The following is a 26,576-nucleotide window of genomic DNA, read 5'->3' as shown; positions in this document are numbered from 1 at the left end:
GGTCCACGTCCCGAGGACAGACGCCCACCCAGACCCTCCCCTATAGGTTCAGATTTTGCGGCCGGAGTCTGCACCTTGGGGGGGGGGTACTGTCACGTTCTGACCTTAGTTCCTTTATTTTGTCTTTGTGTTAGTTTGGTCAGGGCGTGAGTTGGGGTGGGTAGTCTATGTTCTTTTTTCTTTGTTGTATTTCTGTGTTCAGCCTGGTATGGTTCTCAATCAGAGGCAGTAGTCGATCGTTGTCTTTGATTCAGAAATATACTTAGATAGCCTTTTCCCAACTGTGTTTTGTGGGTGATTATTTTCTGTTTAGTGTATGTCACCTTACAGAACTGTTTCGTTTCGTTTCATTCTCTTTGTTATTTTGTTTAGTGTTCTGATTTTAAATAATTATGAACATGGACACTTACCACGCTGCGCATTGGTCCGATATTTCATACTCGTCGTCAGACGACGAAGACAACCTATACAACATTGCCTTAAAACGTTGTTTTGATGCTAGTGGTTGTATTATTTTGGGATCTATCGCATCCCACAACTGTCCCAGAGTATGTTTATTTATTTCTCGCACAGAATAGCCTAGGTAAGGACGCACGCAGATAAGGACGCACGCAGTTGCGTCGCTGATGTGTCGAGAACCAATCACGTGATGGAGAGCCATATGAGTGAGAGGTGCTTCAAACCATACAGCACAACGCAGCACTCCGGGCCAAGGGCCCCACGGCCACTGGCAAAAGGCATGGATTTTTTTAGAGTGCATTAAAGACACACAAAGAGGATGCCACCATGAAATTCAAGGCATTCTCAAGTGCTTGTCAAAAATTGTGAATGAGAGACTGATGAAGTGTGTACAGCCTGAAGTGTGTACATGCCTTTCAAGCTACTTTTTCAAATCATCATTAGATTCTCATTATGCAGCCTTACAATGTATTAAAAATCAGAACAAATATCCCAGCGTTTGTAGAACAACTAAAGTTACATTAATAGCTCTAAATTAAGCTTATAGGTGTACCTATTTCTTTGTTAACTGCTCAACACAGAACTGCTCAACACAGTATTCTTCATACTATAAAATAATGCCACAGAATTCTATGCAAATCTTGTCTGCTAAATTAACTGGTGTACTCCACAGCCACTTGGCATAGCCAGATCAGGATCTAACATAAGGACAACGCAGAGTATGCTATTCTGTTTTTCTGAAATAGATGACATTTTCTTCGTATCATGCTTATTTCGACCTGTCTAAAATAAATAATGGATTTACTGTGAAGGTGTAAGCTGTATTACATGGATTCTTTTGTATTTTTCAAATGTAGACGTTCCAAAGGTCTGCATCATTGACTTGCAGGCTATGTGTGGAAGCCAGGAGATCCAGGTTGTGTTACATCCGACCGTGATTGGGAGTCCTATAGGGCGGCACACAATTGGCCTAGCGTTGTCCAGGTTTGGCCGGGGTAGGCCGTCATTCTAAATAAGAATTTGTTATTAACTGACTTACCTAGTTAAACAAAGGTTAAATAAATGTTTTTAAAATATGCTCAATTTGTTTATATTAATTGACTATAAATGACATTGAGACCGACAGTTATTTACTTGACAATCACCACCTGACAAAATGTTGTGACCCCCACAACCCTAGTCTTTACCTTCTCTTTTACAATGACCTTGAGCCTCAGAAAAAAAGCTGAAAGACAGAGAGAGGAGGGAGATATCGGGTGTGCTGAGGGAGGGAGGGAGGGAGGGAGGGAGGGAGGGAGGGAGGGAGGGAGGGAGGGAGGGAGGGAGGGAGGGAGGGAGGGAGGGAGGGAGGGAGGGAGGGGAGAGTAAGGGAGAGTAAAGAAGGACGGAGGGAGGGAGGGAGAGGGCGGTACACTGCAGTATTTCCTGCCTTGAAATAGCGGATCGAGTGGTGCAGAAAAAAAAGCATTGGCTCATATGTTGGTGTTTAAAACCATTTACAGACTTGCCTTATAGGATGACAGAATCTCTCTCTCTCAGAATGCTACACATATTGTACTAGTATAGTTCAGTACATGTGTTTATAGGCCTATAGTTCGAGACAATGATCTTAGCATCAGACATATTCTTAACTCCCAGTAACATGTACAGATAGCATACATGTACACTTGCTCAAGATAGAGTTGGACTATTTTTCGCATATTACCAGAGATTACATTACCTTCGGCAGTGTAGAAGCGGCTAAAAAGTAGCTCAAGGCAATGTTCATGTGTGATAAACGTTGACTCATCATACGTGGTCGCTACTGACGTGATGTAACATTCCCAACCAAAGCCTCTTGCACAAAAGATAAGAGGGGACTTTCATTGGACTCCCCCTGCAGAACCAGATGCTACTCAGGTTAGGTTAGTTTGTCTCTTAGTATTGGCAGGGAGCCACAGTAGCTTCCAATTGCTTCCCATTACATTGGAGATGTAGACTTTGATTGTCATTAAGACATTTCAGCTGATTAAGTGTGAATGGGATTAGCTGATTGTGTATGTTTATTAAAGGATGTGATGGACATACTGTCAAGTAACCCCTTCCTCAGTGTGGGAATGTACTCACCCTACAGATGCACTCGATACAGTACAGATGTAGGATCTTAATTTGATCACTCTTTTGTTGCTGAGAATTTCCTGCACATCAGGAAATACAAACTTGTAATGTGTTCAAGGTTTAAAAAGGCTTCTAAAGTTTGTAATTTCCTCTTTAAAATGTTGGCCTTGATTCTTCTGTTGCTGCAGGATAACCTTTCTGCTGTAGCAAACTAGTTCAAATTAAGATCCTACATCTGTATATAGATAAATGGGAATAGGCATAGGCTGTGAAGACATTGACATAGCATCAGTAAAGAATAGTGAGCATGGCTGAGTGCGTGCGTGTGTGTGTGTGACATACAGGGTGTGCATATGTTTGCCAATGTGTAGCTATAGGTCTATATGTGAGCACACATGTGTGTGTGGGGGGGGATGTGTCATGCTTGTATGTATATTGTGGGATGTTTGCCTATTTGTCCCTACCTCCCTCCCTCCCTCCCTCCTCTCTAAGCAGGTGCTGTAATGCGGTACTTCCAGATGACACCTGATTCAGAGAGAGGAAGGGAGGGGAGGGAGGAGAAGAGAGGAGAGGAGAGGGAGGAAGTGAGTTATCTGAAGGACTCTAACTGCACCGCTACAGCACACAAACAGAGAGAGAGAGAACGAGAGAGCGAGATATGAGGGTATGATTAGAGGGTCTAGCTGCTGCAGAGACCCGGTACGATGAAGAGTGATTGCAGCAGCAGGAGGAGCTTGTCCAGTAACACAAAACTCGGCAGACTGGTGCAGAGCCGAGCAAACGCACCCGTCCCACCCCGGCCATCACGCACGTGCTTGTACTCACTAACTGCCACACTCAGACCAATACACACACACATCCCACTGAGGCACTCACACACAGGGCCGTCGTTTAAGGGCGGGTCTTAGGGGGAGTGTCCCATCCTCCTTGCCCATCCAAATAAAACATTGAAATATCGATCATTTATTTGACCGAGACGTGCGCTGAGAGAAAAATGCATCAATTTCAGATGAAGCATCCAAGCGAACAAAACACTGCCACTCTGTCTCAGTATGTGTAGACCATGTATCTGATGCTGTCTGGAAAGAAATAGTATTAACTGCCATACTGTTTTGGTCCAGACAGCATCAGATACATGGGCTACATATAGTGAGACAGAGGGGCGCTGCTTCGCTCATTCCGATTCTTTATCCGGTGGAGATTCAGCAGAGAGGAAGAGGTGAAGCGAGAGGGCTCACTCTCGCCAAAATCTGTCCAGAGTAAGCCCCATGCATTTCTTTGAGCATAATATGTAGACTTAAGCTTGTCGCCTGCCTTACCGCCTTTGGGACAACGACTCCCATGGTTAGGGGGGGAGACGAGCATCTTGTCATTATATACTAATCTCTGGTTTCAGCCTCTTGAGAATTGGAAAGGAATGTTTGGCGGGTGCACAGTGCACTGTTAGGATAATGGCTTCCCTTAAAATAAAATGTTTTGCAAAATTACATATTTACTCCTGTCGAAATAAAAGCATTCAAAGTACTTCACCAGACTTAGCCACAGAGGATCATTAGCTTCTTTGATAAAAAATAACTGTGGATTGTTTTAAATGACAAATGTGTACGCCAATGACTATTTGGGAAGCCCGCAATTTGGTTAGTGGGCGTGTCAATAGGTCGAGCTGATTGAGTTGCGGCAGTCAGTGAAAAGCACCTAAAACGTGTGAAGATAATGTGTCTTGAGAATAATTTAAAATGTTGTAACCAGAAGAAGGGGAGGGGTGTGCAGGAAATATATGGCTCGTCTCTCTCCAGAATGCATGCACTCAACTCTCCAGAATGTGCTCAGTTGTCTCCTGCCTATTCTTGCGCATTCATTGATACATTGTGTGAATTGTTTGCCCTTTGATTGTTTCTTTTTTATCAATTTCCCATGACATACTGTACAGTTGTGGCCAAAAGTTTTGAGAATGACACAAATATAAATTTCACAAATTCTGCTGCCTCAGTTTGTATGATGGCAATTTGCATATACTCCAGAATGTTATGAAGAGTGATCAGATGAATTGCAATTAATTGTAAAGTTACTCTTTGCCATACAAATGAACTGAATCCCCCCAAAAACATTTCCACTGCATTTCAGCCCTGCCACAAAAGGACCAGCTGACATCATGTCAGTGATTCTCTCGTTAACACAGGTGTGAGTGTTGATAAGGACAAGGCTGGAGATCACTCTGTCATGCTGATTGAGTTTGAATAACAGACTGGAAGCTTCAAAAGGAGGGTGGTGCTTGGAGTCATTGTTCCTCCTCTGTCAACCATGGTTACCTGCAAGGAAACACGTGCCGTCATCATTGCTTTGCACAAAAAGTCCTTCACAGGCAAGGATATTGCTGCCAGTAAGAAATCAGGGAGAGCGGTTCAATTGTTGTGAAGAAGGCTTCAGGGTGCCCAAGAAAGTTCAGCAAGCGCCAGGACCGTCTCCTAAAGTTGATTCAGCTGCGGGATCAGGGCACCACCAGTACAGAGCTTGCTCAGGAATGGCAGCAGGCAGGTGTGAGTGCATCTGCATGCACAGTGAGGCAACTACTTTTGGAGGATGGCCTGGTGTCAAGAAATGCAGTAAAAGAAGCCAGTTCTCTCCAGGAAAAGCACCAGGGGCAGACTGATATTCTGCAAAAGGCACAGGACTGCTAAGGACTAGGGTAAAGTAATTTTCTCTGATGAATACCCTTTCCGATTGTTTGGGGCATCCTGAAAAAGCTTTTCCGGAGAAGACAAGGTGAGCGCTACCATCAGTCCTGTAAAGCATCCTGAGACCATTCATGTGTGGGGTTGTAAAGCATCCTGAGACCATTCATGTGTGGGGTTGTAAAGCATCCTGAGACCATTCATGTGTGGGGTTGTAAAGCATCCTGAGACCATTCATGTGTGGGGTTGTAAAGCATCCTGAGACCATTCATGTGTGGGGTTGCTTGTCAGCCAAGGGAGTGGGCTCACTCACAATTTTGCCTAAGAACACGGCCATGAATATAGAATAGTTCCAACACATCCACCGAGAGCAACTTCTCCCAACCATCCAGGAACAGTTTGGTGACGAACAATGCCTTTTTCCAGCATGATGGAGCACCTTGCCATAAGGCAAAAATGATAACTAAGTGGCTTGCGGAAAAAAACATCGTTATTTTGGGTGCATGGCCAGGAAACTCCCCAGACCACAATCCCATTGAGAACTTGTGGTCAATCCTCAAGAGACGAGTGGACAAACAAAAACCCACAAATTCTGACAAACTCCAAGCATTGATTATGCAAGAATGGGCTGCCATCAGTCAGGATCTGTCCCAGAAGTTAATTGACAGCAGTTAATTGACGGCATGCCAGGGCGGATTGCAGAGGTCTGGAAAAAGAAGGGTCAACACTGCAAATATAGACTCTTTGCATAAACTTCAAGTAATTGTCAATAAAAGCCTTTGACAGTCATGAAATGCTTGTAATTATACTTCAGTATTCCATAGTAACATCTGACAAAAATATCTAAAGACACTGAAGCAGCAAACTTTGTGAAAATGAATATTTGTGTCCTTCTCAAAACTTTTGGCCACGACTGTATGTCACCAGTAGGCCAACAAATGTAATGTTAATCCCCCGTCATTTGATTACAATCATCTCTATTAATGCATGTATTAGTTACAGTAACTTACCTGGCCTGCAGCATTCAGATTGTCTTAACTCACCATTTCCACCACGAATAAGCATATCTTCTCAGTAATTCTTTCTTCACCCCACGCGTTGTAAACTAAGTCCGTTTTTTAAATGTATTATTTAACATCCATTGTGAATGATACTTCCTCAGTATTTGAAACATCTTTCCAACACGACTGTCGTTGATCACCAAGCCTCGGTGTGAAAGAGCAAAATATGATCATGATCTGATGATACAGTGGAAACTTCGTAAAAACTGCTGTCTGTCCCAAGCTCACTGGCGCGGGAAATAGGTTATGTCCTGAAATAGGCTTGTTGATACAATGTTACAAGTTTGTAGCCGGACCCAGTTGATGATTGTATACAATGTTACACGTCACTAGCAATAACTCAAGTCAAAGGAAGGCGTAGTAGAGAGATGAATGTGATTGAAAGAACCGGCATTTTCAGCCTGGATATTTTCTATTCATTTTATTTTGTTGGCTGTCCTATGTATTTTCTTTTAGTCGCCGGTGGAAGTTATAGGCCTACTGCTGCATTGGCCTATAGGCTATCTCTGAGTTCTATGCCCTCGTTTCTTTAGCCGCCAATGGACCACAGTGTATCAATGTGTCCATGTGGCAGAGACTGGTGCTCTTGCCTTGTATTTGTATTTATTATGGATCTCCATTATCTGCTGCCAATACTTCTCACAAATACAAGTAGTGATGAAGACTATCTCTCCTCCACTTTGAGCCAGGAGAGATTGACCTGCATATTATTAATGATAGCTCTCTGTGTATTTCTTAGGGCCAGCCGTGCTGCCCTGTTCTGAGCCAATTGCAATTTTCCTAAGTCTCCTGACCACACGATTGAACAGTAGCCCAGGTGCATCATCGGACAAGTAACTGCAGCTCTTTGTTAAGTGTTGCAGTCATTTCAGTCGCTGTCGTAGCTGACGTGTACAGAGTTCAGTCAGTAGTGTTCCTCAGTATTTGAAAAATCTTTCCAACACAAGCGTATGCACAAATAGGAGGTCCAGTGAAAGAACATGCCCACCTATGGATGTCAAAGGCCCATCCAACTGATTTGTTCTGGTACCGGCCCTGCACACACACACAACACACACAAACACGAACGCACACACATACACACACAAACAGATAATACTGTGCAACGTCATCATACGCAGATCACAGACACAACTCTATAGGCACGCACAGGTATACAGCACAGTTCTGCCTCAGTGCCTCAATGAGTTACACATTCCGGAGATCCAGTCAGACTCCTTTTTCAGACGCTTTAGCCCGTTCCCGTGGATAAGCCATCGCCGCAATAACCGGCAATCTCCATACAACGATTACCGTCACAAATATAAGTGGAATGATTACGGGGCAGAATTACCGGGCTGAATTCCTCTGTGCCCACAGCTGAACCACCGGTTCAACCGCTCTGGCTGTTCAAAGTGCTGTCTAAGCATTCGTTCGCATGCAGCTCCTTCAGTATGGGTCAGGGCACCTGCAGAGGGGGAAGTGCTGTACAGCGTGTGTCTAGAGCTGCGTTAAGAGCAACCGGTGCAGGAGTGAGTCACTCCGAGGTGTTACTACAGTACGGTTCTATCTACGTACTATTGTACGGTCACCTTCTGCTGATGGTGGTTGCTTTACAGAGGACTTCACTGACCCAGAAACAAATGACCTTTGAAATAGATAGTAGTTTATTTAAGTGGCGATCTCCGTACATATATGTGTAATCAGAATGATCTTTCTTGTGAATGAACTCACTACTTTTTATTTATTTTATTTTATTTTATTTCACCTTTATTTAACCAGGTAGGCTAGTTGAGAACAAGTTTCTCATTTACAACTGCGACCTGGCCAAGATAAAGCATAGCAGTGTGAACAGACAACAACAGAGTTACACATGGAGTAAACAATAAACAAGTCAATAAGAAAAAAAAGAGTCTATATACATTGTGTGCAAAAGGCATGAGGAGGTAGGCGAATAATTACAATTTTGCAGATTAACACTGGAGTGATAAATGATCAGATGGTCATGTGCAGGTAGAGATATTGGTGTGCAAAAGAGCAGAAAAGTACATAAATAAAAACAGTATGGGGATGAGGTAGGTAAATTGGGTGGGCTATTTACTGATGGACTATGTACAGCTGCAGCGATCTGGTTAGCTGCTCAGATGGCAGATGTTTAAAGTTGGTGAGGGAGATAAAAGTCTCCAACTTCAGCGATTTTTGCAATTCCAAATGAAGTCTTGGCTTTAGGGATGATCAGTGAGATACACCTGCTGGAGCGTGTGCTACGGGTGGGTGTTGCCATTGTGACCAGTGAACTCAGATAAGGCGGAGCTTTACCTAGCATGGACTTGTAGATAACCTGGAGCCAGTGGATCTGGCAACGAATATGTAGCGAGGGCCAGCTGACTAGAGCATACAGGTCACAGTGGTGGGTGGTATAAGGTGTTTTAGTAACAAAACGGATGGCACTGTGATAAACTGCATCCAGTTTGCTGAGTAGAGTATTGGAAGCTATTTTGTAGATGACATCGCCGAAGTCGAGGATTGGTAGGATAGTCAGTTTTACTAGGGTAAGTTTGGCAGCGTGAGTGAAGGAGGCTTTGTTGCGGAATAGAAAGCAGACTCTAGATTTGATTTTAGATTGGAGATGTTTGATATGAGTCTGGAAGGAGAGTTTACAGTCTAGCCAGACACCTAGGTACTTATAGATGTCCACATATTCTAGGTTGGAACCATCCAGGGTGGTGATGCTAGTCGGGCGTGCGGGTGCAGGCAGCGAATGGTTGAAAGCACGCATTTGGTTTTACTAGCGTTTAAGAGCACGGAAGGAGCCACGGAAGGAGTGTTGTATGGCATTGAAGCTCGTTTGGAGGTTAGATAGCACAGTGTCCAAGGAAGGGCCAGAAGTATACAGAATGGTGTCGTCTGCGTAGAGGTGGATCAGGGAATCGCAAGAGCAACATCATTGATATATACAGAGAAAAGAGTCGGCCCGAGAATTTAACCCTGTGGCATCCCCATACAGACTGCCAGAGGACCGGACAACATGCCCTCCGATTTGACACACTGACCTCTGTCTGCAAAGTAGTAGGTGAACAAGGCAAGGCAGTCATTAAAACAACTGAGGCTACTGAGTCTGCCGATAAGAATATGGTGAATGACAGAGTCGAAAGCCTTGGCTAGGTCGATGAAGACCTAGTACTGTCTTTTATCGATGGCGGTTATGATATCGTTTAGTACCTTGAGCGTGGCTGAGGTGCACCCGTGACCGGCTCGGAAACCAGATTGCACAGCGGAGAAGGTACGGTGGGATTCGAGATGGTCAGTGATCTGTTTGTTGACTTGGCTTTCGAAAACCTTAGATAGGCAGGGCAGGATGGATATAGGTCTGTAACAGTTTGGGTCCAGGGTGTCTCCCCCTTTGAAGAGGGGGATGATTGCGGCAGCTTTCCAATCCTTGGGGATCTCAGACGATAGGAAAGAGAGGTTGAACAGGCTGGTAATAGGGGTTGCGACAATGGCTGCGGATAGTTTGAGAAATAGAGGGTCCAGATTGTCAAGCCCAGCTGATTTGTACGGGTCCAGGTTTTGCAGCTCTTTCAGAACATCTGCTATCTGGATTTGGGTAAAGGAGAAGCTGGGGAGGCTTGGGCGAGTAGCTGAGGGGTGGGGGGGACCTCTATGTTTAGCACATCTATGTTTCTTGACCAATCCCCTCCATCCATCCCTCCCTCTCCTAGCCTGCCCTGTGTCCAGTATGGATGTCCTGGTCCATAACGAGATCAACGTCCTGAACGGCACCATGGTGAGGATCCAGTGCATCTTCACTTCCTGCTACAAGATGGACGTCAACAAGTTTGCCATGAACTGGACATACCAGGAGAACACCAACGAGACTGAGGAGATGGTGAGAGACCAGACCATGTGTCTGCCCTTGTCTTGTGTCAATGTCAGGCCGATGCACAGTGTCCATTTTAGGACACCCCCAGCCTCAGATTGACTCAAGTAAGGTGAGGACTGATTCAAGGAAGGGTAAGGTGTAAGGCTAAAATGGACACCATACTCCTGACTCTGCCATGATATACAGTAAGATTTATCTTGTTTCTTCTTTTGCATACTCCATCCTCAGCTTTCCTGTAAACTCTCTCTCCTCTCTCTTTCTGCTTTTTTAATGCCATGCTTTCTCCATCTATTTCGATGTGTTTCATTTCATTTTAGTTATGTAGCCAGGAAAGTCTACAGATGTAGGATCTTAATTTGACCAGTATTGTCATCGCAAAATAATCCTGCCGCAACAGGATTTGAACGTTTAGTCCATAATGTTGCTTGATCAGTGGTTAGACTATGAGCCGGACAAAAATAGTGTGTGTTGGTGCGGGTTTCGGTCACAGTACCAGTCAAAAGTTTGAACACACCTACTCATTCAAGGGTTTTTCTTTATTTTTACTATTATTCTACATTGTAGAATAATAGTGAATACATCAAAACTATGAAATAACACATCATGTAGTAACCAAAAAAGTGTTTAACAAAACAATTTGAGATTCTTCAAAGTAGCCACCCTTTACCTTGATAACAGCTTTACAGACTCTTGGCATTCTCTCAACCAGCTTCAACTGAAATGCTTTTCCAACAGTCTTGAAGGAGTTCCCACATATGTTGAGCACTTGTTAGCTGCTTTTCCTTCACTCTGTGGTCCAACTCATCCCAAACCATCTCAATTGGGTTGAGGTCGGGTGATTGTGGGGGCCAGGTCATCTCATGCAGCCCTCCATCACTCTCCTTCTTAGTGATATAGCCCTTACACAGCCTGGAGGTATGTTGGGTAATTGTCCTGTTGAAAAACAAAGGATAGTCCCACTAAGCGCAAACCAGATGCTATGGCGTATTCCTGCAGAATGCTGTGGTAACCATGCTGGTTAAGTGTGGCTTGAATTCTAAATAAATCACAGCAAAGCACCCCCACACCATCACGCCTCCTCCTCCATGCTTCAGGTTGAGAATCACACATGCGGAGGTCATCTGTTCACCTACTCTGCGTCTCACAAAGACATAGCAGTTGGAACCAAAAATCTAAAATTTGGACTCATCAGACCAAAGGACAGATTTCCACCGGTCTAATGTTCATTGCTCATGTTTCTTGGCCCAAGCAAGTCTCTACTTCACATTTGTGTCCTTTAGTAGTGGTTTCTTTGCTGCAATTTGACCATGAAGGCCTGATTCACACAGTCTCCTCTGAACAGTTGATGTTGTGATGTGTCTGTTACTCTGTGAAGCATTTATTTGGGCTGCAATCTGAGGTGCAGTTAACTCTAATGAACGTATCCTCTGGAGCAGAGGTCTTCCTTTCCTGTGGCGGTCCACATGAGAGCCAGTTTCATCATAGAGCATGATGTTTTTTTGCGACTGCACTTGAAGAAACTTTCAAAGTTTCCGGATTGACTCACCTTCATGTTTTAAAGTTGATAGGCTCAAACGCATTAAGAAGGAAAGAAATTCAAAAAATGTACTTTTAAAAAGGCACACCTGTTAATTGAAATGCATTCCTGATGACTAACTCATGAAGCTGGTTGAGAGAATGCCAAGTGTGTGCAACGCTGTCATCAAGGCAAAAGGTGGCTACTTCGAAGAATTTCAAATTTAATATATATTTCAATTTTTTAACACTTTTTTGCTTCCAACATGATTCCATATGTGTTATTTTATAGTTTTGATGTCTTCACTATTAATCTACAATGTAGAAAATAATCACAATAAAGCAAAACCCTGGAATGTGTCCAAGCTTTTGACACAAAGCTCATCTGCATTTCCTGCAGTGCAGGACAATTCTCAGCAACAAAAGAGTGGTCAAATTAAGGTCCTACATCTGTACTCAGTAACAATTGCCACTGCTTTCCAGGGAGTCCTGGGTTAAATAAAAACTACATGTTTTCTGTCTATCTTTCTACTAATCCCCCTCTTCCTCCTCTCTCTTCCAGTTCATGACCTATAAGAAGGGAATGATGCCCCTGCGGACAGACCGGTTCAGTGACCGAGTGCAGTTTGTGGGTAACCTGGAAAAGAACGACTTGTCCATCACCCTCTCTGATGTCCAGCTGTCGGACGAGGGCGTCTACAACTGCTACGTCCGTAACCCCCCCGACCGCATCCAGGGCCACGGAATCATCAACATGTTTGTCGTCACAGAATGTAAGGGCAGGGGGAAAGGCAGGGAGCAAGCAATAGCAGGGACAGGGAGCAAGCGATAGCAGGGACAGGGAGCAAGTTACTGAGCAGTCTCTTCGCGAGCCTGAGAATAGTTGATCTCAGTGATTGATCGTTGGCATTCAGCGGTCATAAAAGTACGCCTTGTATGCTTTGAAGATCTACGAACATTGTGATTTCATCAGACCGCATAGGCAGCAGCTCTATAGAGATGAGGTGGTAACTTGGAGTATAATAATAATGTAAAGTAATGTGAATAAATTATGGTTAATAAGTGAAAAGCAGTAATGGGCGGGCGGTCACTAACATCATAGGATTTTTATTGGCCGTTTTATTCTGTGTTGTTAGAGCATTCAACCCACATAAAGCATTGTGTAGTTATTGTTAAAAAAAAAAAAGTTGAAACCGAAAACCGGGAATAATTATTTTTATAATAAAACCTAATCCGAACCGACCTCAAAAAGCACTGATCGCTCAGCACTAATCTGTGGTCAACTGGTCCATCCATCCACCCTTTCCAGCTCATCTCTGGCCTTGTCTGCTAGCACGTCATCAATAAATGTACCCTGGTCTTGCCATTCATTCATCCATACATCAATCCATTCACTCACCAATCCATCCCTCCATCCTTCAGTTCCTCATCTGCTTGTGTTTCTGTTCTCCCTTGGTCTCAACCTTCCTTCAGCCCAGGACGTGATGACTCAACACTATACAGCTTTTTACTTATTTACTTCCCGAGTGGCGCAGTGGTCTAAGTTACTGCATTGCAGTGCTAGAGGCGTCATTGCAGAACCTGGTTCATTCCCAGGCTGTATCACAACCGGCTGTGATCTGGAGTCCCATAGTGTGGCGCACAGTTGGCCCGGCATCGTCGGGGTTAGGGGAGGGTTTGGCCGGGGAGGTAGGCCATCGTTGTAAATAAGAACTGTCTTGCCTAGTTAAATAACAAAATGTAATACAAATATTGATGGGCGTGCCAACCCAGCTCACCTCAGAATCATTGCCTCTCACAAATGCTGGTCTCACACACATGTATGCTTGATCTCACACAAACACATAGAAGGGCATTGCTGTCCTTTTTTTTGTTTCCTCACACTGTGGTTTAATCAGCCCTTTGCCAACGATACACTCTATCTACAGAACTGTCTCACCTCCTCTTCCCTCCTCCTCTCCCCCTCCACAGTGCCTCCCCCGCGGGACTCGACCATAGCGGTTGCGATCGGGGCGTCAGTCGGCGGTGCGCTGGCTCTGCTCATCCTGTCCATGGTGGTGGTGAAGTGTATACGGCGTCACAAGAAACAGGAGCTCATCTCTGACGAGCAGAAGATGGAGGAAGAGGGCAAGCTGGATGCAGAGGGGGGCCCCGAGGAGGGAACCAAGTGAGATCCCCTCTTTGTTTTAACTTACCCATCCTCCTCTAGAACGTCTATCTCTTCCTCGACACCTCTACAGATGTCGGATCTTAATTTCAGCCAGTTTGCTACAGCTGTAAAGTAATCCTGCAGCAATATGAAATGTGAATTATTTTGTGTGTTATAATTAATGGACATTTTTCTTGGATTTTACACATTTGTAAGGAAAAATCAATTCTGAAATTTCTAAGTATAAATTGCACACTTCAGAAACAGTTTTTAAACCTCAAATAACTGTAACATGTCCTGCAAGTTATCCTGCAACAGGGTGATCATGTTAAGATCCTACATCTGTCTATTGTTATACTCTTTCTCAAGGTTGTGAAATTATAATAATGTGTCCCCTGATTTAGGCTATTCTCCTTCTCTTTGTTTTCTCTTTGCTGCTTGTCCTTTTCTCTCTCTCGTTTTCTGTCATCTACTCGAGGCAATGCTCTTGAGGCAAAACCCGGAGAGTCTTGAAATCCACTCCAATTCCCTTTCTCTTTCAGCTGTCCATAGTATGTGCACTGACGGGGTGGTCCATACTTTACACCTAACAGACCACAACATTCTGGAATAACCCCAGAAACCTCACAAAATATAGATGTTATGGAAACACATTCCAGAAATATGTCCGGTGTAATGTATAAGTGGATTCATACATTTCTTTTGAAACCACCCTGGCTGTGGTTGAACAAAGCTGACAAATATCCCCTCTTCCCCTTCTTTTATTCTTCTTTTTTTTATTTGTGTGTGTATGTTGAATGTGTGTTCCTGCGCGTATGTGTGTGCGTGTGCATGTGCGTGTATGTTTGTGTGTTTATATTGCCATGAGCCAGGCAGCTATAACCGGCCTGCATGGTCCTGGAGGCCCAAGGTTCGCTGGAGCCCAACCTCCTCCCTCACGCTGGTAACAATCTGTGATTGGTGTTTTGTGCTGGTCATGTGACCCCAGTTAGCCAAGAAGAAGTGGCCACTTATGGCCTTCATCCTTTTTCATTTGTCCCAAACCTTGCTGTTCATCCCTCTCTCTCATTACCATGTAATGGGAACTTCAAATTCTGTTTGATATTTAAATATGAGGCTCTGTCCTGACAATCTCAAAATAATAGTCTATCCTTGGCTCATTTCCTGTATGACCACTGATGTAAAAGGACGATAGATTAAATCAACGTGATCTCATGTGTCAGTGGTCATGAAGGACAGGAGACATGGAAAGGACTGTTGAGACACAGTCTCACTCTCAACCTCAGTCCTGATCTTATCCAGTACAATGGTCAATCCTATCCTGCCTTTCCCCCTCTGGTCTGCTCTCCCTTCTACCTCTTTTGTACCTGATTATCTCTCTTCCGGGCCTTAGATCTGATCAGTTCTGATTCTGAAAGTATGTAGGGCTCAAGCCTGACTTCGGACACAAACACAGAACTTGTCTGCACAAATCTGTCGTCTAACATGATTCGCGGAGAAGGAAAAGTTTACACGTGCTCACTGCATCTCAAGTTAGTGTTTGTCCATTAGTTTGTACTCGTGTTTGTTTGACCTGACACATGGCTAGGTTTCAATATGAATTTGGGTCCCGCTTGATTTGCATAGTCCGGATTTTCATGGTCATTCTATCAACAAACTCTCTGTTGATAAGAAACCTCTCGCTAAGGTTACGTTTAAGGTTAGGGTTAGGTTTAGGTTTAGAATACGGGTGAGGGTTAAGGTTAGATCTACGATTGGGGTAAGCAGTTAAGTTTAGGGTTACGATAAGAGCTACGGTTAGGCTTCGAGATAGGGTTAGCGTTAGTTGAAATGTCTGTAGATAGTATGTAGAGCGTCTACAAAGAGACTATCCAAATGTGTGTCATAGCTTCTTCTTTTTTAAGCGATAGCAATCTACAGCCATGTCTCAGGTCAATGTGTTTGTGCGTTTTAACTAGGTTTTGAGTTACTAGTAGCTAACACATTTTCCACACTAACTCTATGAGATATCAACCCCTTCCTGTTTCTGCACAGTAGCTATTGATGTGCTTACATTGTGGTCCTAGCCAATGTGATACGGTGATGTGTGTGTGTGTGTTGCAGTCTGTGTTTTGATGTATGGGATTGTACAAGTTAGTATATGTCCCAACATTTCACCCTGGTCCGACAGTGGAATGTAAATACTGTACAACAACAGTAGAATGGAAATCAGCTTAAAAAAAGTCACTGGTTGGCAAGACAACCAGTGCCTACTTTAGGAAGCACTGACCTAGATGTTTCAACTATCTTGTCTTCTACTCTTATGTGACTTTAATTCTGTGAGACATCTCTTTAGTGTGTTGGTATTAGGGGTGTTGTTTCCTTGCTAGGTGGATTTAATGTACTGTATGTACTGTATCGCTGAGCTCATATATATATCTCTGCTCTCTTCTTTCCCTGCCTCTCTGTTTCCGATGAACCATAACCTTCAGGAAAGCATTCCTGCCTGAAGATGTATAGTGACCCTTGCTTGAATCCTCGTCCAGCATCTGCCTCAGCCCACGCCGCCTCCCTTCCTTCCTCTTGTCCATCCAAACAATATTGCAGTTATGGGAAGCCCCAGCCACCAGCCACGCCACCCACGCCACCCCTGCCTCTATCTTCAGTCAGTCTTATCTCCTCTCTTCTTCGACGGGGGGCCACAAAAGGTGTAGGAGACTAGTAGACGGTAGTCTCCAAACGACATTCCTCTTTCCCCTTTTTCTCGCTTGTGGTTTTTCTTAAGATAGAGATGTAAGACCTTAATTTGATCCCCCTGTAGCGGCATAACTTTCCTACAATGCAGTATGTTTAAAATGTGTATTGTATTGGAGGTTTTAAAAGGCTTCTGAGGTTTTCCCTAATGGAAAATGCATCAACTCTTAGAAAAAGATCAATTCATTCTAATCCACATAATCATTCACATTTCCTGTTGCTGCAGGACTATTTTCCTGCTGTAGAAAACTGGCTCAAATTAAGATCCTACATCCGTAGAGTAAATGGATGGTTTGACATCTGTGATTACTGGGAAAGATCCTGCTCTCTCTCTCTCTCTCTCTCTCTCTCTCTCTCTCTCTCTCTCTCTCTCTCTCTCTCTCTCGCTGTCTCTGTTTCGCTCTCTTAAATTGTTGTCTTCTAACTTGCCACACCATTGGATAACAAATGATTTACTTCCAAATCATATAATTCTCTCTCGCTCTCGCTTGCTCTCGCTCGCTCACTCTCTCTCGCTATAATTTTCTTGCTCTATCACATTACTTAGTGATGCATAATGGCTGGTGCAAAAAAGTTCCCTTTTTTTCTGACAGCTCGTGTGTGTGTGTCCAAATTCTACCTTTCTGTGTGATAATGGTGTGGGTGGATTTTTGGCTGTGTGTGTTAGTTTTTATGTACAGGGTATAAGCTGAATGACCTTCAGATGTAACTACGAGCAGTGTGGGTGTATACACGTGTGTGTGTGCGTGTGTGTGTGCGTGTGCGTGTGCGTGTGCGTGTGTGTGTGCGTGTGTGTGTGTGTGTGTGTTTGAGAATGTGTTTTAGTGTCCTTAGTGTCCGAGTGTCTTTCCTTCAAACTCAGAGTCTCCCTTGATGGAGAAGCCAGGCATGATTTTATCAGTCGTCAACTCTTCTGAACCCTTGCTTCAATATGATATTTTAGCCTGTGTTGCTTGCTCATACATCGAAACAACACACATTTGTATCGTTATGAAAGAAGCTAGTACAATATCATACATAAGCATGACATTTTCTTTGCACACATTAAGACAGGCACAATTCTGTCTACAGTGGATGGATCGTTAATGGTCTGACACTATATACTAACTGACATTGTACAAAATCCCCAAATCCCCAAATGATGTCCCCCTTTTGTCCACGTGCAGTAACCCTTACACAACACCTGAATGTCCGGCCCTAGTTGGTCGTTGACACTCAAATGAGCACACAGACACATTGACTATACGTGATCCAACACATGAGCTTCAAACACCACATACAGCCGTGTAGCTGTTTTGCACACCAGAAGTCCACACGCCGAGGCCTACACATACATACAAGCTGAGCACTTTCAGGGAAAACAGAAAAAAAGTACAATATAGAAAAATGTATATCGGATACATATATTTATACGTTTTGACCAAATACCAAGCTGTACTCTAGAGGTGTGCTTTGATTGTTGTCGCTATTTACGTGTGGTCCTCACTGTCTTAAACTATCAATGTTGGAATGTATGAGGCCTCTCTCCTCTGAGGTAATTGATCTGGAATGTTCTTTGGATGTTACATATTTAGCTATATTAGTATTGCACTGGTTGTGAATGTATTTGGGAGACAAGGCGAGATGTCCAAGTTGACGTAGCAACTACTTCATGAAATGAATATACAATCAATCATTCCACTTCTCGCCCATTGAATTTCAAACCACCTTCACAGATGTGGGGCTTACGTTACATTATCACACAAGTATTGTAATGTATGTAAGTCTGTGAAGGATCACACAAAGTATAAACTGTGGATTTGCTAAACAATATCACAACCTTAAAATAGTAACATTTATTTATTTTAGTGAAAATTTGTCAAATGTTACCTTCATTTGCTCCTTGTGTTTAAACGTCTTGGCTTTGTATTTTCCAACAGACAGTGTTGGGGGAGCAGATAGCCTATGGGAGTGTGACTTTAGGTTGGCAGAATATGACTGGGTGCCTCTGGTGTTGTCTGATGTGGTTTTAAGGCCTAAAGCCGGGAGCCACGCTGATTCTGTGCCCAGGAGTGCCCTACCTCATCTGGAGACAGTCTCGCCCTGTCTCTGCAATGGGCACTGCATTCATAGTCTGCCTTTACGTTATTCACTGCTAAAGCTTCTTTCTTGCACACTTTGTTTCTTATTATTTGTCTCCTCAGATCCGTCCTAGTTTAGATTTCATTTGATTGAGTATTGTATTTTGACATTGTTGAATTTTGTACCACGCAGTTATGTAATTTGTACTTTATGATGTGACTTTGTGGTTGTCCTAGCTGTTGACATTGTGGTAGCCATCATTACTTGGTCTTTGGTAAGTTGGCCTAAGTTTGGGGAGCTCACGTCTGAAAGATCATTAATTTAACAGTGGAAGGTCAATGCTGATCTCCACTTGTAGGGTTTACACGCTCCCTTTCTAGAATGACTTCATTACTAATTACTATATGAATTAATTCAACTTCTGTGCAATTGTGACTGTGGTGTTAATCAGTTTGTATGGAGTCTGAGACATCAGCTAGATGCATGGTTAGAAGTCTGGGAAGCGTGTTGTCCTAACCAGAGAATATATCTCTAGGTCACAATCAGACTTAATTTCCAAAGTAATGATGGTACCTCAAGAATTAAACCCCCAAAAATTATAATTTAGATTGTATAAAATACAGTACACGAACACACACACACAGTGCTACCGATGGGTAGGGGACAAAGCACATGATCCGAAAAAAATAAATAAATTGTGTAGCCTAATGAAATCAACATGACCTCCATTTCTCCTGTCACTCACTCTGACATCTCCGCTGGAGTCCTGTTTGCTGGGTAGCTAGCTGGGCTATAGTGGAGGTCCCGGAGTTTTCCCTGTCTGTCTCTGTGTGATCATGCATGTTTTTACTGCAGTGTTCCTCTGTGACGCATGGCTCTAACCAGGCCCTCTCGCACCGGACACCCAAAATGCTTGCACTGCACTGTGTCTCTAAGAATGAGCTGTAATCAATATTGTATTTTGAAATAAAAACGAGTACATAAATATTACAGTGTGCACTTTATTGTCTGCAAATTAGTTTCTTTATTTTTTTACTAAGCCCTGGCAAATTAGCTCGAAAACTGCGGCGTGGAATTACTACTGGTGAGAAGGGGTGATTAATGATAGCAGGTGAAGTGTGGAGGCTGTAAGGCTGGGTTATGGCCAATGTACCAGCGTGCTGCGTGTAGCTACTACCATTGGGCAGCACTGTAGAAACATCCAAAGACTTAATCTTGCTGGGCAGAGGGGGGGGACTGTGACTCAAGCTGCAGATAGATTTTCTCTCTCTCGCTCTACACTTCCATTTTTCTCTCCCTCTGGCTCTCTTAAAGTGAGACAAATAGAGGGAGGAAGTTCAGCTTTTCCACTGGATCCTGGAGAAGAAGGGAGGGGGGAAGGTGGAGGGACAGAGGAGGAGAGGGACAGAGGATGAATGTGTAATACTCGTAGTGCAGGTATCTGGGTCTCAGTGGCAGGGTTCTTAATAAATAGGCCTGGCGGGGGTTTAGATCACAGCAAGGTCAAAAGGTCACTGCAAATTGTGGCTTGATAAGCCAACTGAGGGGTCTCCGGCACAGACAGGATTGAAGGGGACAGATTAATGCTCACAAACTCAGTTATAGACACACACAAGTACTCCGTTGCACAGGTCAAATCCTACTCAGACTTACTAGGTCAAAAATGCCGCAGCTGCTGTCCAGTGCCAGTAATTATATCACCTCAGCCGTTTGCCCTAGAGTCAGTTAGGTATAGGTGTGTGTGTGTGTGTGTGTGTGTGTGTGTGTGTGTGTGTGTGTGTGTGTGTGTGTGTGTGTGTGTGTGTGTGTGTGTGTGTGTGTGTGTGTGTGTGTGTGTGTGTGTGTGTGTGTGTGTGTGTGTGTGCGTGCGTGCGTGCGTGCGTGCGTGCGTGCGTGCGTGCGTGCGTGCGTGCGTGCGCATGTGTGTTGGAGGTGTGTATTCGTGGAAGGAGAGGGAGCTGCCAACACTAAAAGCTGGAGTATTTTGCCAGGAGTGTATTACTGAAACAGTTAAAACTCCTAAATAGCCGTCAGTAAATCTGGTCTCAGAATATACAACTCGGAAGACCATAGCCAAGCTATTTATTGGTTTCTCTATTGGGATCCTAACTGCATTACATAACACACAATACTTATAATTCCTCCAGCTCTCCAGTCTTCAGCTCTTAAGTCATCATCCCATTGGAGTTATTCGCTCTTTCTCCTTCCTCCGCTCCCCTTTAAAACACCTCCTCTCAATTCCGTGAAATCCTGATCAAGAGAAATTGAGCTCATCTGAAAATCGGCCTGTATTTAGTTCCTGTTAGTCATGCTTATTATAAAAGACATACCTCAACAGAACTGGGTCTGATGAGAGCCATATACGGAATACTAAGCCCAATGATGAATTTAAATTATTATTTTCACAAACTGAAAAAATATGTACTTTTCAGTCTCAGAGGAAAGTACTATTTCCTTTTTAAAGATGGAATAGTTCCAAACCGCTCTTGAGAAATATTAACAATGAGCGTCAAAACATTGAATAGTTACAAACTTACCCAGTCACGCAGCGCCAGATACATGACTGTTGCTACTCAGTGCTAGACCAGATTCGTCTTACCCACTTGAGAGAACTCCATGTTGTGGCCTATTGAGAGGTTCAGTTCCGTTGTGGATTACTCTGGTTGGTTCGTGAAGAAATAGCCCAGTCGCAATTGATCATGAAAATAGTCAACCCCACATGAGTCCTAGTCTCCTCTTCCCCAGAGTACCAAGGCCCTGGGCAGGTCTGAAGAAGCCTCCCTAGAGAACATGGTGGTGGATGCTGGAACTGTCCACAGAGGACACATCCCACCTGGACCCCAGCCATTTCAAAACAGATATCTGACTGCAGTGTTTAAGCAAAGCCAGCAACCTGGACTTCCGAACACCTCCTGAATGATACTGTTAAACTGCTTTTAAAAACAACCACAGCAGTGTATCTTTACTTGTCTAATCTTGATGATTACGGGGTATTCAAATTGTTAGTGGGTTAGCCATCAATGCACATAACAACTTAACCCATCACAAGCCTAAAAGCTCGAATCCACCATGATGACCTGACAGGACATCTAGTGGTACATCCTGTCTTGCAAACAAAAGATTGTGTCTACTCCCCAAAATGCATTGTGCCTATGCGACGATTGCGTCCAAATTGTAGGCGGATCGTGTCCATCAGAAAAAAAAGCTGCGACTCTTACAGCCCAGATGTTTTCATTTTAGTGCCGTGCCAAGATAGATCAAACATGTTGATCCTGGCAATAAATCAGGCACCGGTCAGATTTCTACGTCAGTTAAATCGTCAGATGTTTGGGTCATTGGTTGCCCCCCCCCCAAAAAAAAACATCAGTAGAAACCATTTTTTTCACGCTGATGTCTCACAGTAGCCCGTCATGGAGTTACTGAATCTCTGACATGCTGTATTCCATTTCCTCTACTACAGTCATACTGACTCCAACGTCTAAACACACCAACGTGAACGCCGCAGTCCATCTCACTGAACAGTACGTTTCTCGGGCTCTTAGTAGCCATACTTGTCACTCTCACTTGAGACAGGTCTTTTCAATGATGTACGCCACAAACAGAGGTTATCGGCTGAATGCGGTTTACATACATTGCACTATGGTAATAACATTCCATGCAAATTCTCACTATCCCGCATAAAAGCACACCACGTGGTGCTGAAAATGGAGACGCTGAAGTGATCTTGAGAGGTCACCTGAGAAGACTCAGTTTACAGTTGCTTACCGTAAGAATACGAAGTTTATGTTTTTTAGGGCCTAATTCACGACATACTGCAATACTGCCCTTTCAACAGCTAACTGCAATAAAGCAAGTAATACCTCTATCAGAACTTATAGGTACACACAGTATTGCTCCTTACACAATGATGCCACTGCCAGCTGTTACACAAGAACATATAATTTGGATAAACTACCTCCAGAACCGGTCATCATTTTATTTTACTCCACACGCATAGCAATCGCCCATACACACACACATTTGATCACCATCACACGATGCAAAACACTGAACGTACAGCAGTAGTACTACAATTAGGAATGTGTGGCTACAACACCTTTCACCTTTGCCACAACATAGTGGTTCAGAACTTCAGACAAGACGGTCACTCACCTTGTCAAGGTCCCCGTGGCGGAAAACAAAGAAATACAACAATCTCACGGACACCACACGTGCAAAGCAAAGAGTAAACGAAGGAGCAAAAATGAGAACTACGGCCCAATCTTCATCCGTGTCCTCGCATATAGGCCTTACTCTGAGCTCTGTACATGCACTGGCTGCTACGAGGAAGAGAGAACGTGTGTGTGTGTGTGTGTGTGTGTGATACAGAGAGGGAGGGGGAGAAGCAGAGGGTGGATGGGAGGAAGGCAGGGAGAGAGGGATGGTGAGGGAAGGGGGGGGCAGCTCTGTCCTCCTTTCCTTTCTATGTCTCCCTGAGTTCTTACTGGGATGGCTAAGGTCACAGTTCTAAATCTCAGGTAGGCGAGGCTCGATGCACCATTTTACCTTTGCAAAGGGAGGGGACATAGTGAAGGCAGAGACTGAGAGGGACGGAATGATCGAGAGAGACTAAGGAGCGTGAATGCTAGGTCAGTGCTGAGCATTCTATATGCGTAAATGTCTCTGAAGACTTTCCCTCCTCTGTCTCCCCTTCCGCTGTCCTCCAATCATGTCCTCCCTCGCTTCCCCTCCCCTCTGCATCCGTCCGCTGCCCAACCCTCCCCTACTCTCTCACTCTGCCAAAGAGTGTTGCTTCATCATGCTCCCCTCAGTCACAGTAGTAGAGGGAAGCATATCCCTTTCTTGTCCGTCCCACCACCATGTTGTTCCGTCCATAGAATTACAGACAGTAATTTCCTAGGATCACTATGGTTCCCTCTCCTCAGCACCTAGTGCTTTATTCTTCACTCAGTCTCCAGGTGAGGGGCATCTGTCAGCGATTTGGTGCAGAGTTATAGCTGAGTCAGGCGCAGGGCACAGGTATTGAGTAACACAACTGAGTTTACTCAAAGAATCAAGCAAAATTCCAAATAGGAACATACAAAATACACTCGCACAAAACACAACCACTATTGACAATAAACAATCGCGGACAGAACAGAAATGTATGCCAGAGGGTTAAATAAGGAACGTGATATTAGAATGGAAACCAGGTGTGTGTAATACAGACAAAACAAAACGAAACTGAAACATGGATCGGTGGTGACAAGAAAGCCGGGGACGTCGACCGCTGAACACCTCCCGAACAAGGAGAAGGGGCGACTTCGGCGGAAGTCGTGACAGCATCTCTATGCGTTTCTTTCTCATTCTCCATAGGTCTCCATTGTGTGCTTCAGAAATCCAAATGTTACGTTTGTCCCGTTTAAGTCCGGCGACAGCGCACAATGACAGAGTTCTGAATCCACGGAACTCTGTGTTGTTTTCCTTGCTCCAAGTCATGAGAGCTATAGATACTAGGGCACGTATCATCCACTTTAGCCACTCTCTTCACTGTCCGTTCCCCCAAATATACTCCCTAAACTGTTTTCATTTATACCCTATCGCCATTCCAACCATCCCGCCACACGCCATAGTCTCACCTATCCCGTCTCGACCGCCCGACTCCCCTCCCTCCTTCCCTTCCTCTCTCCCCTATCTCATATCTCTCTGAGTTGATAGCAGTCACACCCGCCCTCCGTCCTCTGCCCCAGCGCTATACTGCAGACTACATAATTGCTTCCCTTCCTAATTCCCCCCGCCCCTCTTCCTCAACACACATGATGCTGCAATATCTAGCCCAAGGTCACATCGTCCTGAATTCAGAAGGACTGTGTGTGTGTGTGTATACATGTGTAGGTGCACATGTGTTTTATGTGTGTGTGGTGGGAAGGTGCAGACTCATAAATCTGTCAATCCCACCAGGAACGTGTCACTTCTACAGACAGCACTGTCACTGCCTCAGTGAAGATGCCCCTATCAAACCACTCATGAAGCTCCTTACGTCCGTCATCAGTGAAAACAATTTCATTGTGGTGAACATGGTGGTTTTATTTATATGGAACAATTAATAATTCAAGAAGATGATCCACTGCTGATGTGCTAATGTAATGTGTTATGTGAGGAATGCGCAAGTGTTTTCATAATAATCAATTCAATTAACACACACACGCAGTTATATTCATTATTGCGGTGAATTCTGCTCTATTATTGGACTGCACCTGGCTAAGTTTCCTCTATATATTAATCATCGAAAGATTTCTTTACAAACTAATTATGGAGTCACCTTCCCCAGGAGACCCCTGCATTGCGTGCTACACACACGCAAGCCCGGAAGCATGCACGCAAGCACACATGTGCACGGACAAACTCACACACACTTCCCATGCCAGGGTGAAAGTTGTTCTCAGATCAACGTTGACATCATGCTGAATGACAAGCATCAATCACCTCATATAGAGCAGCTCTCACACACACACACACACACGCGCACGCACGCACGCACACGCACACACACACACACACACACACACACACACACACACACACACACACACACACACACACACACACACACACACACACACACACAGCCCTTTACACACTCAAGGCTAGTAGTCGGAAGGACTGGTGGAGTGTATGGGAGTGCCTTTATCAAAGTGGGGATGTTCGGCTACAATATTACTCAATATTTAGTGTTTTTGTTGGCATCCCCATTTACATGACCTTTGACCCTTGCCCCTCTGGATTATGTCATGTGAACCCTCATAAGCCAATTACAGAGACTTTTTTAAGGGGTCTCTGTCCCTCTCACCTTGCCGCACCCCTCATCTCCACACCCCTCTCACACACCCACATCCCTCATCTCACACACCCTCCCCAGGCATCAAGCACCCACTGCCATGGGAATGGGTGACCCGACACCTACTCCCACTCAACCGGTGACAGGTGGTGGAGGTCACGCATTCAGGGCCCTCAATCATATGAATGACAGGGTGGGGGTGGGAGAGAGGCAGAGCGCGAGGCATGGGCAGTTCAAAGCAACATGTACAGGACATTTTGTGCGTGCACACGGAAATCAGTCAACGTGATTGCGATTACGACAGCCTTTCTTAAACGTTGGTTATTTTAGTGGTATTTTCTGATTTGGTCATTATTTGGAGAGTTTGTTGATAGAGTGAAATGCGTTTGTGATAAAGTATCGTCAATGCTGCGGCAGAAACAGCAGATGCGACAGGAATGTTTTAGCAGGACTATGAAGACCCAATACAATCTGAACATGTGTCAATAATGGCATGTTACTGTGCATGCATGCACATCAATTATCTGGCGTGGCATCTGATCTGGTAGTTGAGCTCAGTGACTTCACTGGTCATAGCCTGCATTGCAGGAACCCCTCGGTTTTTAAAACTCACCGAGAGAAAAAATGAACTCTCTTTGTTCGAAATCCAACTGGATTGAACAAGAACTGATGGAATGGTATATGTAGAGGGAATTAGATGAGTCATGGAATGGTACATGTAGGGGGAATTAGATGAGTCATGGAATGGTACATGTAGGGGGAATTAGATGAGTCATGGAGACAAAACACAAGTGTGTGTGGCTAGGTGAAATAAAAACAGCTTTCAAGGAAAAGTCATTATTCTAAAATATATGGAAAGTTGATGGAGAGTGGTGGGAGGTGATCCAGGATGGAGGGGGGTATAGATGGCAGTGTACCCAGAGAAACCCTCCTAAACCCGGCAACGGGCGCAGTGATAGACAGGGTGGGTTGCAGGACCCTCTAGTGTGAGATAGCCCCCAGATGCAATCAGGCTGAAGGTCCCCATTCAACTCCTCTCCTCTCCCATCCCTCCCCCTCCCCTCTTTCCCTCCTGCTCGCTCACTCTGTCCTCCATGCCTCTGCTGCAGTGGCTCTCCCTCCCCGCTTATTCCTCCCTGTGCCGGCTAGG

At 44.4% G+C, this 26,576-nt stretch overlaps 1 protein-coding gene and 1 long non-coding RNA gene across 3 annotated transcripts in view; one reads left to right on the top strand and one right to left on the bottom strand.

The window, feature by feature from the left end:
• The window catches only part of scn2b (sodium channel, voltage-gated, type II, beta), a 30,743-nt gene extending 11,147 nt beyond the window's left edge, over positions 1-19,596 (top strand). The window contains exons 2-6 of one of the 2 annotated variants that reach the window (XM_064984315.1): positions 9,991-10,157; positions 12,229-12,439; positions 13,638-13,833; positions 14,688-14,758; positions 16,287-19,596. In XM_064984315.1, the coding sequence (XP_064840387.1) occupies positions 9,991-10,157; positions 12,229-12,439; positions 13,638-13,833; positions 14,688-14,697 (584 nt within the window). In that variant the 3' untranslated portion in view covers positions 14,698-14,758; positions 16,287-19,596. The remainder of the gene's footprint in view (positions 1-9,990; positions 10,158-12,228; positions 12,440-13,637; positions 13,834-14,687; positions 14,759-16,286) is intronic. The other variant, XM_064984314.1, reaches the window with a different exon arrangement.
• LOC135552601 (uncharacterized) overlaps positions 1-22,940 on the bottom strand; it is a 47,918-nt gene extending 24,978 nt beyond the window's left edge. The window contains exon 1 of the long non-coding RNA XR_010457482.1: positions 22,762-22,940. This is a non-coding gene — a long non-coding RNA (uncharacterized LOC135552601). The remainder of the gene's footprint in view (positions 1-22,761) is intronic.
• Between the last annotated feature and the right edge of the window lie 3,636 nt (positions 22,941-26,576).

This window comes from Oncorhynchus masou, chromosome 13 (genome assembly GCF_036934945.1).
Source record: "Oncorhynchus masou masou isolate Uvic2021 chromosome 13, UVic_Omas_1.1, whole genome shotgun sequence".
Taxonomy (NCBI): domain Eukaryota; kingdom Metazoa; phylum Chordata; class Actinopteri; order Salmoniformes; family Salmonidae; genus Oncorhynchus; species Oncorhynchus masou.
This window is presented reverse-complemented; position numbering and strand designations above follow the sequence as displayed.